General features: G+C 51.2%; 1 protein-coding gene across 1 annotated transcript in view; it reads left to right on the top strand.

Moving 5' to 3' along the window:
- MTOR (mechanistic target of rapamycin kinase) overlaps positions 1–12,162 on the top strand; it is a 262,102-nt gene that overhangs the window by 22,564 nt on the left and 227,376 nt on the right. Inside the window, exons 7-9 of the mRNA XM_075327360.1 lie at positions 9,749–10,024; positions 10,120–10,228; positions 10,460–10,646. Coding sequence (XP_075183475.1) covers positions 9,749–10,024; positions 10,120–10,228; positions 10,460–10,646 — 572 coding nt within the window. The remainder of the gene's footprint in view (positions 1–9,748; positions 10,025–10,119; positions 10,229–10,459; positions 10,647–12,162) is intronic.

Here is a 12,162-nt window from a genome sequence, read left to right as displayed (position 1 = left end):
ATCTGGCGCCGCTGACAGAGGCCGGACGTCGATCTAATGGCGTCACGGCACAACAACAATGTGCCAGCTTCATGGCACGGTTTCACAATCATCGAGCTCTGGCGGCAAACGCCTTAGTTCAGCATTGGTCGCAGTTCCAGCTACCTTAGGTGCCACCTCTGGCATTGTTGCCCAGAGTACTGCGCTAGATCAAGACCGACTGCGGCCGCGCCATCCTCGTCGCTACAAATTGGCCGAGGATGTTGTGGTACTCGGTTCTGTGGTGCCTCACGGTAGGCTAACCGGGGGCACTACCAGACCAATCAGACTGGCTGTCTCAAGGGCCATTCTTCCATTTGGATTCTACGGCCCTCAACCGGATGGTGTGGCATTGAGTCCTGGAACCTAGTGTCGTCAGGATTACCTCAGGACGTGGTTGCCACCATGAGACAGGCTAGCATACCAACGTCCGCCAAGATTGACCACAGGACGTGGAAGATGTTCTTATCTCGGTGCTCGGCGCAGGGTGTTTCTCCCTGGCCGGTTGCATCGTCTATGTTTCCTTCCTTCCTGCAATCTAGGTAGGAAAATGGGTTGTCGCTCAGTTCCCTTTAGGGACAAGTCTCAGCGCTATCTGTATTTTTTCAGAAACGACGACTTCCTCAGGTACGCACGTTCCTACGGGGAGTTTGTCTTCTCAGCACTCCGTACAAGCGGCCGTTAGAGCCCTGAGATCTGAACAAGGTTCTAATTGCTCTCCAGATGCCGCCTTTCGAGCCTTTGAAGGATGTCTCCCTTCCCGTTTTTCACGGGAAGTGGCCTTCTAGTAACGGTCTCGTCTCTTAGGAGAGTTTCCGAGCTAGCAACGCTCTCATACAAACTCCCTTCCTGGTCCTTCACCAGGACAGGGTAGTTCTGCGTCCGGTTCCGGAATTTCTCCCTAAGGTGGTATCCCATTTTCATATCAATCAGGATATCACCTCACCTTCTTTGTGTCCTCGTCCAGTCCATCAATTTCAGAAAGATTTGCATCTGTTGGTTCTGGTGAGAGCACTCAGGTTCTACTTCCCGCATGGCGCTCCTGCGCCACCCGGATGCACTCTTTGTCCTTGTCGCTGGTCGGCGTAAACAGTCGCAAGCTTCCAGATCCACCCTTGCTCGGGGGCTCGAGGAACCAATTCTTGAAACCTACAGTTCTACTGGGCTTCTGGTTCTCTCAAGGCCGAAGGCCCATTCTACCAGAGCCGTGGGTGCATCCTGGGCATTACGGCACCAGGCTACGGCTCAGCAGGTGTGTCAGGCACCCACCTGGTCGAGTCTACTTACTTTTACCAAGCATTATCAGATGCATACCTACGCTTCGGCAGACGCCAGCCTAGGTAGATAAGTCATTCAGGCGGCGGTTGGCCACCTGTAGGAGAGGGCCGTTTGACGGCCCTATCATGAGGTATTCTTTTACCCACCCAGGGATTGCTTTTGGACATCCCAATTGTCTGGGTCTCCCAATGGAGCGACAAAGAAGAAGGGAATTTTGTTTACTTACCGTAAATTCCTTTTCTTCTAGCTCCAATTGGGAGACCCAGCACCCGCCCTGTTTTCTCGGGGTTTTTCTGTTTTTTCGGGTACACATGTTGTTCATGTGGTATGGTTCAGTTCTCCGATGTTTCCTCGGATTGAATTGGTCTTTAAACCAGTTATTGGCTTTCCTCCTTCTTGCTTTGGCACTAAAACTGGTGAGCCAGTGATCCCACTGGGGGTGTATAGCCAGAAGGGGAGGGGCCTTACACTTTTAAGTGTAATACTTTGTGTGGCCTCCAGAGGCAATAGCTATACACCCAATTGTCTGGGTCTCCCAATTGGAGCTAGAAGAAAAGGAATTTACGGTAAGTAAACAAAATTCCCTTCTTTGCCCGATCCGGCAAAAAACGGATGAAACGCAAGGCCATCCGGCACAATCCGGCGCTAATGAAAGTCTATGGGGAAAAAAACGGATCTGGCGGCAACAGACGCTGAATCCGTTTTTTCCTGTTTTTGCTGGATTGTGCCTGATGGCAAAAACTGATGTGTGAAAGCAGCCTAAAGAAGAAGCAAGTCTGCAATTTACCTCCGTCATCAAAAACGCAGGGATTTTTAATTCTCATTTTTTTTTTTTTTTTTGCTTGTTACGTAAATTATTTTTAACCGCTGCAGCCTGTCATCGGCAGCCATTGTTTGGCAAGGGGCAAGCTCTTAAAACTTGCAAGCCTCGGCTCCGTGTGCCGCGCCGGCGTCCCTGCGCTTCTTCCCTCTGCACAGGCAAAACTTTCCCTGCAAGCAGTGTGCGAGTGCGCACCGCTTGGACCGACAGCGCGACAATGCCGCCAGTCCAAGCTGTCAGTCATACAGGACCGACCGCGCTGCACCCCTGGCAGTATGGCAAATAGAAGAGGGCACTCCTTTTAAAACCAAACATGAGAATAACCCTTTCATGACCAGGTGATTTTTTTTTTTTTTTTTTGTTTTTTCTTTTTTTTTACTTTTTGTTTGTTTTTTGCTCCCCTTCTTCCAAGAGCTGTAACATTTTTATTTTTCAATCAATCTTGCCATATGAGGGCTTATTTTTTGAGGCACGGGTTGTATTTTTAAATGAAAGAATGAGTTTTACCATATAGTGTACTGGAAAACGGCAAAAAAAATCCAAGTGCGGAAAAATTGCAAAAAAAAAAAGTGTGATTGCATTATTGTTTTTGGGATATATTATTCACCGTGTTCACTATATGGTAAAACTGATGTGTCGCTGTGATGCCTCAGGTCGGTACGAGTTCATAGACACCAGACATGTATAGGTTTACTTTTATCTAAGGGGTTAAAAGAAAATTTTAAATGTAATGTTTTTAAAAAAAATTCATAAGTTTGTCCAAAAAAGCCTCACTTTCTTCAGCGCTCTATTGGGAGACCCAGACGATTGGGGTATAGCTACTGCCCTCCGGAGGCCACACAAAGCACTACACTAAAAAGTGCAAGGCCCCTCCCCTTCTGGCTATACCCCCCCGTGGTATCACGGGTTCTCCAGTTTTCAAGCTTTGTGCGAAGGAGGTCAGACATCCATGCATAGCTCCACAGATTTTAGTCAGCAGTAGCTGCTGACTATTTCGGATGGAAGAAAAGAGGGCCCATATAGGGCCCCCAGCATGCTCCCTTCTCACCCGTGGATGGTGTTGTAAGGTTGAGGTACCTATTGCTGGTACGGAGGCTGGAGCCCACATGCTGCTTTCCTTCCACATCCCCCTGAGGGGCTCTGAGGAAGTGGGATCCTGCCGGCCTCAAAGCTCTGACGCCGGGCTCCATCCACAGACCCATTTGAACCTTCTGGATACGGAGCTGGAGTACCGTTCAGGGACATGGCCCTGCACCATTACAGGTACTCTGTGTCCCCGTACACACAGGCACAGCACACTCCAGACTTGCTGGGTGTGCTAGTGCGCCGGGGACAGTAAAGGGTTACAGTCACTGCAGCTTTGCTGAGTGACTTTGTGTATTGGGAACTACCGCGCCGGACGCTCCGGGAGCGGCGGCGCGGCTGGGACTTGTAGTTCGCCGGGGACTGGGCGCCGACCGCGCTTTTACGGCGGCGGCGCTTATAAATCCAGTCCCCGGCTTCTGCGGCCTAGTGCCGCTTCGTTCCCGCCCCCTCCCTGTCACTCAGGGAAGGGGACAGACGCTGAGCAATCAGCAGCGCCGAGGGCTGGAGCCTTTTTACATGCTCCAGCCCTCTCACTGCACACTGTCGGACGCCGGATTCCCGCTCTGCCTTGGGGGCACGCCCACGGCCCGCCCCCCCTCACACGAGCTGGGGAAGAAGCCGGCAGCCATTACTGCAGTCCGAGCTCGGACTTTCGGCACCAAGGCAGGACGGTGGCGATCATGCACCCGCTTATAGGCGGGCGGTAAGCGGCACACATAGTGCTGACCACGATATAACTGCAGTGTGTACATGTGTTGTTTTTTACTGCATAGGTCGCTATATGCCCGCTTGGGGAGCGACACATCAGCAGCAGGAAAGCAGGTGTGCTAAGGCACAGGCTTTCTAGGCTGCTTGTATTGCACGACTGAAGTGTTCATTTGTGTTTATGCTTGTATGCTATACACTGCACTGTACAGTCGCTAGTATTAGCTATATTCTCCTGGAATGGCTAGACTACAGCAGCAGAAAACCAAGGGTGCTGGGGCACAGGTTTTTTTCTATGCTGCTTGTATTGCATGGGCTGCAGTGTGCATTTGTACTTGTGCTTGTATGCTATACATAGCACTGTATGGTCACTCTTCTGGGCCATATTCCCCGAGATGACTAGTCTACAGCAGCAGAAGAGCTGGGGTGCCAGGGCATAGGCTTCTATGCTGCTTGTATTGCTTGTGCTGCAGTGTTCATTTGTACTTGTGCTTGTATGCTATACATTGCACTGTAGGGTCACTCTTCTGGGCTATATTCCCCTAGATGACTAGTATACAGCAGCAGAAGAGCAGGGGTGCCAGGGCACAGGCTTCTATGCTGCTTGTATTGCTTGTGCTGCAGTGGTCTTTTGTACTTTATGCCTGTATGCTATACATTGCAATGTACGGTCACCAATCTTGGCTATATACTTCTAGATAGCTAGTCGGCAGCGGCAAAAAAGCAACACAGATTTCAGTGCTGTTTTTATTACATGGGATGCTATTCATGACACCGTCCCATTGTGTGCATGCTCCCCTGTAGCACGTCGTCTGCCGGGGTCTCTAGCACGTCGTCTGCCGGGGCTCTACTAGTTGTGGCCAAAGAAACCTCCTGTCAACCCTGTCCATGGACAGGGACGGAGTAGTCATAATATAGAGACTTGCACCCATGGGCAATCTACTTGACCAAAAGGGCAGCTCTTCAGGGCTTTGATACTGACATCGCTCTCAATCCGGATACACCGGATGGTGACGCCATACGGAATGATCCTATACCGTCCATCAATGGAAGGTTGGATCTTTCCCCCTCAGCTCCCCCAGTGGAGATAGGAGACGAACAGGAGAAGTTCCTTTTCAGTATCTCACGCAGATATTGAGTATTTTTCTGGCCACGCTGACTTCAGAGAAGCAGTCCAGGAACACCACGCTTACCAGATAAGCGTCTTCTCCAAACGTTTTTAGGATACACGTTATTCCTTTTCCCCTGACGTGGTCAGCGCTGGACCCAGGGTCCAAAGGTGGATTCTCCAATCTCCAGGCTTGCATATAGAGCCATAGTTGCACTGGAGATGGGGCTTCACTTAAAGATGCCATTCACAGACAGATGGACTCTGGTTGAAATCTGTCTAGGTGGCTATCGGCGTGTCGGTTGCTCCGGCATCCACAGCCGTATTGGCAACCTAACCTTTTCAGCTGTTCTTGCGCTCCGACTCCATTCTTCAGAACGGCCCCACCTCTCCACCGAGCAGATGCCCTGCTGCAGGCGGTGGACGCTCTAAGAGCAGAAGGAGTGGTGATCCCTGTCCCCCCTCAGGAACGAGGGCGAGGGTTTGTACTCCAATCTCTTTGTGGCTCCAAAAATGGACGGTTCCTTCCGTCCTGTTCTGGTCCTGAAACTGCTCAACGAGCATGCGAACGCCAGGCGGTTCCGGATGGGATCCCCCCGATACGTCATTGCCTCAATGTCTCGAGGAGACTTCCTTGCCTCAACAGACATCAAGGATGCCTATCTCCACGTGCCAATTGCTACGGAGCACCAACGTTTTCTACGTTTTGTGATAGGAGACGAACATCTTCAGTTCGTAGCTCTGCCATTCAGTCTGGCGACAACCCCACGGGTGTTCACCAAGGTCATGGCAGCAGTGGTAGCAGTCTTGCACTCTCAGGGACACCCGGTGATCCCGTACTTGGACGATCTACTCGTCAAAGCACCCTCCCTCGAGGCATGCCAACGCAGCCTGAATGTTACGCTGGAGACTCTCCAGACTTTCGGGTGGATCATCAATTTGGCAAGGTCAAATCTGTCTCCGACTCAATCACTAACGTATCTCGGCATGGAGTTTCATACTCTATCAGCCATAGTGAAGCTTCCGCTGAACCAGCAGCGTTCACTGCAGACAGAGGTGCAGTCTCTCCTTCAAGGCCAGTCGCACCCCTTAAGGCGCCTCATGCACTTCCTAAGGAAGATGGTGGCAGCCATGGAGGCAGTTCTCTTTGCGCAGTTTCATCTGCGCCAACGGCAATGGGACATTCTCCGACAATGGGATGGGCAGTCAACCTCCCTGGACGGGAAGTCTCCCTTTCCCTGACGGCCGAGGACTCTCTGCAATAGTGGCTTATTCCCACCTCATTGTCATAGCCCCCATCCTGGGCAGTGGTCACGACAGATACGAGTCTGTCAGGGTGGGGAGCAGTTTGTCTCCGCCACATGGCTCAGGGGACGTGGACTCAGCAGGAGTCCACCCTTCAGATCGATGTTCTGGAAATCGGGGCAGGGTATCTTACCCTATTAGCTTTCCAGAAGTGGCTAGAAAGAGAGCAGATCCGAATCCAGTCGGACATCTCCACAGCGGTGGCATACATCAACCACCAAGGAGGGACACGCAGTCAGCAGCCTTCCAGGAAGTCCGGCGAATCCTCATGTGGGTGGAGGACACAGCATCCACCATATCCGCAGTTCACATCCCGGGCGTAGAAAACTGGGAAGCAGACTTCCTCAGTCGCCAGGGCATGGACACGGGGGAATGGTCCCTTCACCCGGACGTGTTTCAGGAAATCTGTTGCCGCTGGGGGGTGCCGGACGTCGACCTAATGGCGTCTCGGCACACCAACAAGGTCCCGGCATTTAAGGCACGTTCGCGCGATCACAGAGCTCTGGTGGCAGACGCCTTAGTGCAAGATTGGTCGCAGTTCCGGCTCACACATGTGTTTCCACCTCTGGCACTCTTGCCCAGAGTACTGCGCAAAAAATCAGATCCGATTGCAGCCGCGTCTACTCGTCGCACCAGACTGGCCGAGGAGATCGTGGTACCCGGATCTGTGGCAGCTCACGGTCGGCCGACCGGGGTCACTACCAGACCGACCAGACTTACTGTCTCAAGGGCCGTTTTCTCCATCGGAATTCTGCGGCCCTGAACCTGACTGTGTGGCCTTTGTGTCCTGGATCCTAGCGTCTTCAGGATTATCCCAAGGGGTCGTTGCCACCATGAGACAGGCTAGGAAGCCCACGTCTGCTAAGATCTACCACAGAACGTGGAAGATTTTCTTAATCTGGTGCTCTACTCAGGGAGTGTCTCCCTGGACATTTGCATCGCCTACTTTTCTTTCCTTCCTACAATAGGAGTTAGAAAAGGGCTTGTCGCTAGACTCCCTCAAAGGGCAAGTCTCAGCACTATCCGTGTTTTTTCAAAAGCGTCTAGCACGTCTTTCTAAGGTGCGCATGTTCCCGCAGGGGGTTTGCCATATCGTACCCCCGTACAAGCGGCCGTTAGATCCATGGGATCTGAACAGGGTTCTAGTTGCTCTCCAGAAGCCGCCTTTCGAGCCTCTGAAGGAAGTTTCCTTTTCTCGCCTGTCACAGAAGGTGGCGTTTCTCGTTGCGATCACATCGCTTCGGCGAGTGTCTGAGCGGGCAGCTCTGTCATCCAAGGCTCCCTTCCTGGTTTTTCACCAGGTCAAGGTAGTGCTGCGCATCATTCCGGAGTTTCTCCCTAAGGTCGTATCCTCGTTTCATCTTAATCAGGATATCTCCTTACCGTCTTTTTGCACTCATCCGGTTCACCGGTATGAGAATGCTTACGTTTGCTAGATCTGGTGAGAGCACTCAGGATCTACATTTCCCGCACGGCGCCCATACGCCGTTCCGATGCCCTTGTCGCTGGTACGCGCAAGAGGTTGCAGGCTTCTAAAGCCACCCTGGCTCGATGGATCAAAGAACCAATTCTGGAAGCCTACCGTTCTGCAGGGCTTCCGGTTCTTTCAGGGCTGAAAGCCCATTCAACCAGAGCCGTGGGTGCGTCCTGGGCGCTACGACACCAGGCTTCGGCTCAACAGGTGTGCCAGGCAGCTACCTGGTCGAGTCTGCACACTTTCACCAAACATTATCAGGTGCATACCTATGCTTCGGCGGATGCCAGCTTAGGTAGAAGAGTCCTGCAGGCGGCAGTGACACCCCCGTAGGGGAGGGCTGTTTTGCAGCTCTAACATGAGGTATCTCTTTACCCACCCAGGGACAGCTTTTGGACGTCCCAATCGTCTGGGTCTCCCAATAGAGCGCTGAAGAAGAAGGGAATTTTGTTACTTACCGTAAATTCCTTTTCTTCTAGCTCTTATTGGGAGACCCAGCACCCGCCCTGTTGTCCTTCGGGATTTCTTGGTTGTTTGCGGGTACACATGTTGTTCAGGTTGAACGGTTTTTCAGTTCTCCGACGTTATTCGGAGTTAATTTGTTTAAACCAGTTATTGGCTTCCTCCTTCTTGCTTTGGCACTAAAACTGGAGAACCCGTGATACCACGGGGGGGTATAGCCAGAAGGGGAGGGGCCTTGCACTTTTTAGTGTAGTGCTTTGTGTGGCCTCCGGAGGGCAGTAGCTATACCCCAATCGTCTGGGTCTCCCAATAAGAGCTAGAAGAAAAGGAATTTACGGTAAGTAACAAAATTCCCTTCTTTTATGCCATGTTCCGCGACTCGTAGCGTTCTCATTCTTCAGGATATGGGGCTCAGTGACGGCTTATTTTTTTTGTCTCTCAAGCTGTCGTTTTTAACAGTACCATTTTTGCACCGATGCTATGTTTTGATCACCCGTTATTGCATTTTGCGCAAAATGTGCAACGGTCAAAAAACTTAATTTTGTTGTGTGGAATTTTTTGCAGCTACACAGTTTACCGATCAGATTAATTCATTTTATATTTTGATAGATCTGGCATTTCTGAATGCGGTGATACCAAATGTGTGTATTTTTTTTAACCCTTTAATTTTCAATGGGACGAATGGGGGGTCATTTGAACTTTTAGGTTTTTGATTTTTTTTTTAAAAACCTTTTTTTAATTTTTATTTTTATTTTACTAGTCCCCCTAGGAAACTATAAAGATCAGCAGTTTGATGGTCGATTCATTTCTGCTGATCAGAGCTGCACAGCTCTGATCAGCAGAAATGCTGCTCCTGTTATAGGCCGCTCTGCCGGCTGTAACTGAAACTACATTATTATGACCTGTTGCTACAATGGCAACCATCGGCTCTCCGTGATCACTTTACAGGGCCTTCGATGGCGTCAGGGAAAGGTGCGGTGCTTTTAATCGCGCTTTCACATATTGACAGTGCGATTTAAGGGGTTAACATGCGTGGGTGGATCGTGGATCCACCCGTGCCTGTCAGCCGCACGTCTGCTGTTCAAATCAGCAGGATCACCGCCGGCTCACCACAGTAGCCGGTGGTGATCAACCGTTCATGATTTAGGACGTACCGTTACGTCCTAGGTTGTGAAGGGGTTAAGGATAATGAGTGTCATAAAATTAAATGGGTATTTCAATGTTGGGATATGGCTAGTAATTACCATCATGGATTGGTTGGGGTCAGTCTTCTTTTTGGGTTTGTCCATAAACTTAACACCTATTTATTATTATTAATAATATTAATAATATTAGTATTAATAATAATAGTAATAATAATAATAATATTAGTATTAATAATAACTAATAATAATATTTGATTATATCCTGTCTATACAGTTTTTATTTTTTGCAATTAACCCCTTCCTGCACAGGTTCTGTAAAAGTTAAGACCCGTTTCTTTCACTTGCAGCGGCTGCGAGAAGAGATGGAGGAGATCACGCAGCAGCAGCTCGTCCACGACAAACACTGCAAGGACCTCGTGACCTACGGCTTAAAGCCGCGCCACATCACCCCGTTCGCCGGCGTCCAGACGGTGCAGCCCCAGCCTACGAACGCTCTGCTGAGCCTCCTGGGATACACGGGACAGCACGGGATTTTGGGATACGGAGCCGCTCCGATGCCAGAGAAGTCTGTTTTGGTTGAAAGCCGCGCATGTCGGGAACTAATAGAAGAAAAGTTTGACCAGGTAATGAAGTCTTGAAATGTCGCTGTCCCATCATGTCGTTATATCAGCGCTGTGTATGTATATTAATAATATATATATTTTTTATTTATTTAAAGATTTGTCGTTGGGTCCTGAAGTGCAGAAGCAGCAAGAACCCATTGATCCAGCTGACCATATTAAATGTTCTGCCACGTTTGGCGGCGTTCAGACCTTCCGCATTCACAGGTGATGCTTGCATTTAGGGGGACTGGCTGGGATGCTACACCGTAATATATGACAAATCTATAGGATATCAATTTCTGGACGTCCTCCCGATTGGATCTGCTTGCGCAGAGACGTGTATAGAACCCCTCCTGCCTTTCTCTCCATAGAAATCAATGTGACGCTTTCTGCTGATTTCTGTTTTATTCTTTTTACTTTCTATTAATACCTGGAAATTTTTGTTACTTGTTACAGCAGATGAATACCTCCCCGAAACCATGAACCACTTACTGAGCTGCGTGCGCAAAGAGAAGGAGCGGACGGTGGCCTTCCAGGCGCTCGGGCTCATCTCTGTAGCGGTGATGTCAGAGATTCGTTTTTACCTGCCAAAAATCCTGGAACACGTCAAATCTGCTCTGCCGCCGAAGGATTTCGCTCACAAGTGAGTGCTCCGACTGTCGTTATCTTATTTCACAGGCAGAAGTGAATGAGCTTGTCCGACGCCGCTCTCTACGGAGTGCACACGTCCTGACAGCTATGTGTGATGGTGGCGTCGTGCAGAAATGATCGCCGCTGGACGGACCCTTAACAATTGTCCTGCTGCTCAGTTATACAATCATCCAACTATATAGGAAAATGCAAAGGGATGAGCGATCCTTTCTCTAAATATATCGCACATTCTGTGTTCGGTCCATGGCACCGGCGGCTCTTATCTGTGCAGGATGCAGAGTGTCCGGTGCCGTCCAGTATCTGTGCAGTATGCAGAGTGCCCGGTGCCGTCCAGTATCTGTGCAGGATGCAGAGCGTCCGGTGCCGTCCAGTATCTGTGCAGGATGCAGCGTGCCCGGTGCCGTCCAGTATCTGTGCAGGATGCAGAGTGTCCGGTGCTGTCCAGTATCTGTGCAGGATGCAGAGCGTCCGCTGCCGTCCAGTATCTGTGCAGGATGCAGAGTGTCCGGTGCTGTCCAGTATCTGTGCAGGATGCAGAGTGTCCGCTGCCGTCCAGTATCTGTGCAGGATGCGGAGTGTCCGCTGCCGTCCAGTATCTGTGCAGGATGCAGAGCGTCCGCTGCCGTCCAGTATCTGTGCAGGATGCAGAGTGTCCGCTGCCGTCCAGTATCTGTGCAGGATGCAGAGTGTCCGGTGCTGTCCAGTATCTGTGCAGGATGCAGAGTGTCCGCTGCCGTCCAGTATCTGTGCAGTATGCAGAGCGTCCGGTGCTGTCCAGTATCTGTGCAGGATGCAGAGCGTCCGGTGCTGTCCAGTATCTGTGCAGGATGCAGAGCGTCCGGTGCTGTCCAGTATCTGTGCAGGATGCAGAGTGTCCGCTGCCGTCCAGTATCTGTGCAGGATGCAGAGCGTCCGGTGCCGTCCAGTATCTGTGCAGGATGCAGAGCGTCCGGTGCCGTCCAGTATCTGTGCAGGATGCAGAGCGTCCGCTGCCGTCCAGTATCTGTGCAGTATGCAGAGTGCCCGGTGCCGTCCAGTATCTGTGCAGGATGCAGAGCGTCCGGTGCCGTCCAGTATCTGTGCAGGATGCAGAGTGCCCGGTGCCGTCCAGTATCTGTTCAGGATGCAGAGCGCCCGGTGCCGTCCAGTATCTGTGCAGGATGCAGAGTGCCCGGTGCCGTCCAGTATCTGTGCAGGATGCAGAGTGCCCGGTGCCGTCCAGTATCTGTGCAGGATGCAGAGCGTCCGGTGCCGTCCAGTATCTGTACAGGATGCAGAGCGTCCGGTGCCGTCCAGTATCTGTACAGGATGCAGAGCGTCCGGTGCCGTCCAGTATCTGTGCAGGATGCAGAGCGTCCGGTGCCGTCCAGTATCTGTGCAGGATGCAGAGTGTCCGCTGCCGTCCAGTATCTGTACAGGATGCAGAGCGTCCGCTGCCGTCCAGTATCTGTACAGGATGCAGAGCGTCCGGTGCCGTCCAGTATCTGTGCAGTATGCAGAGTGTTAAG

This window comes from Anomaloglossus baeobatrachus, chromosome 11 (genome assembly GCF_048569485.1).
Source record: "Anomaloglossus baeobatrachus isolate aAnoBae1 chromosome 11, aAnoBae1.hap1, whole genome shotgun sequence".
NCBI classification, from domain to species: Eukaryota; Metazoa; Chordata; class Amphibia; order Anura; family Aromobatidae; genus Anomaloglossus; species Anomaloglossus baeobatrachus.
Note: the sequence above shows the minus strand (reverse complement) of the source record. Positions and strands in the feature narration are given on the sequence as shown.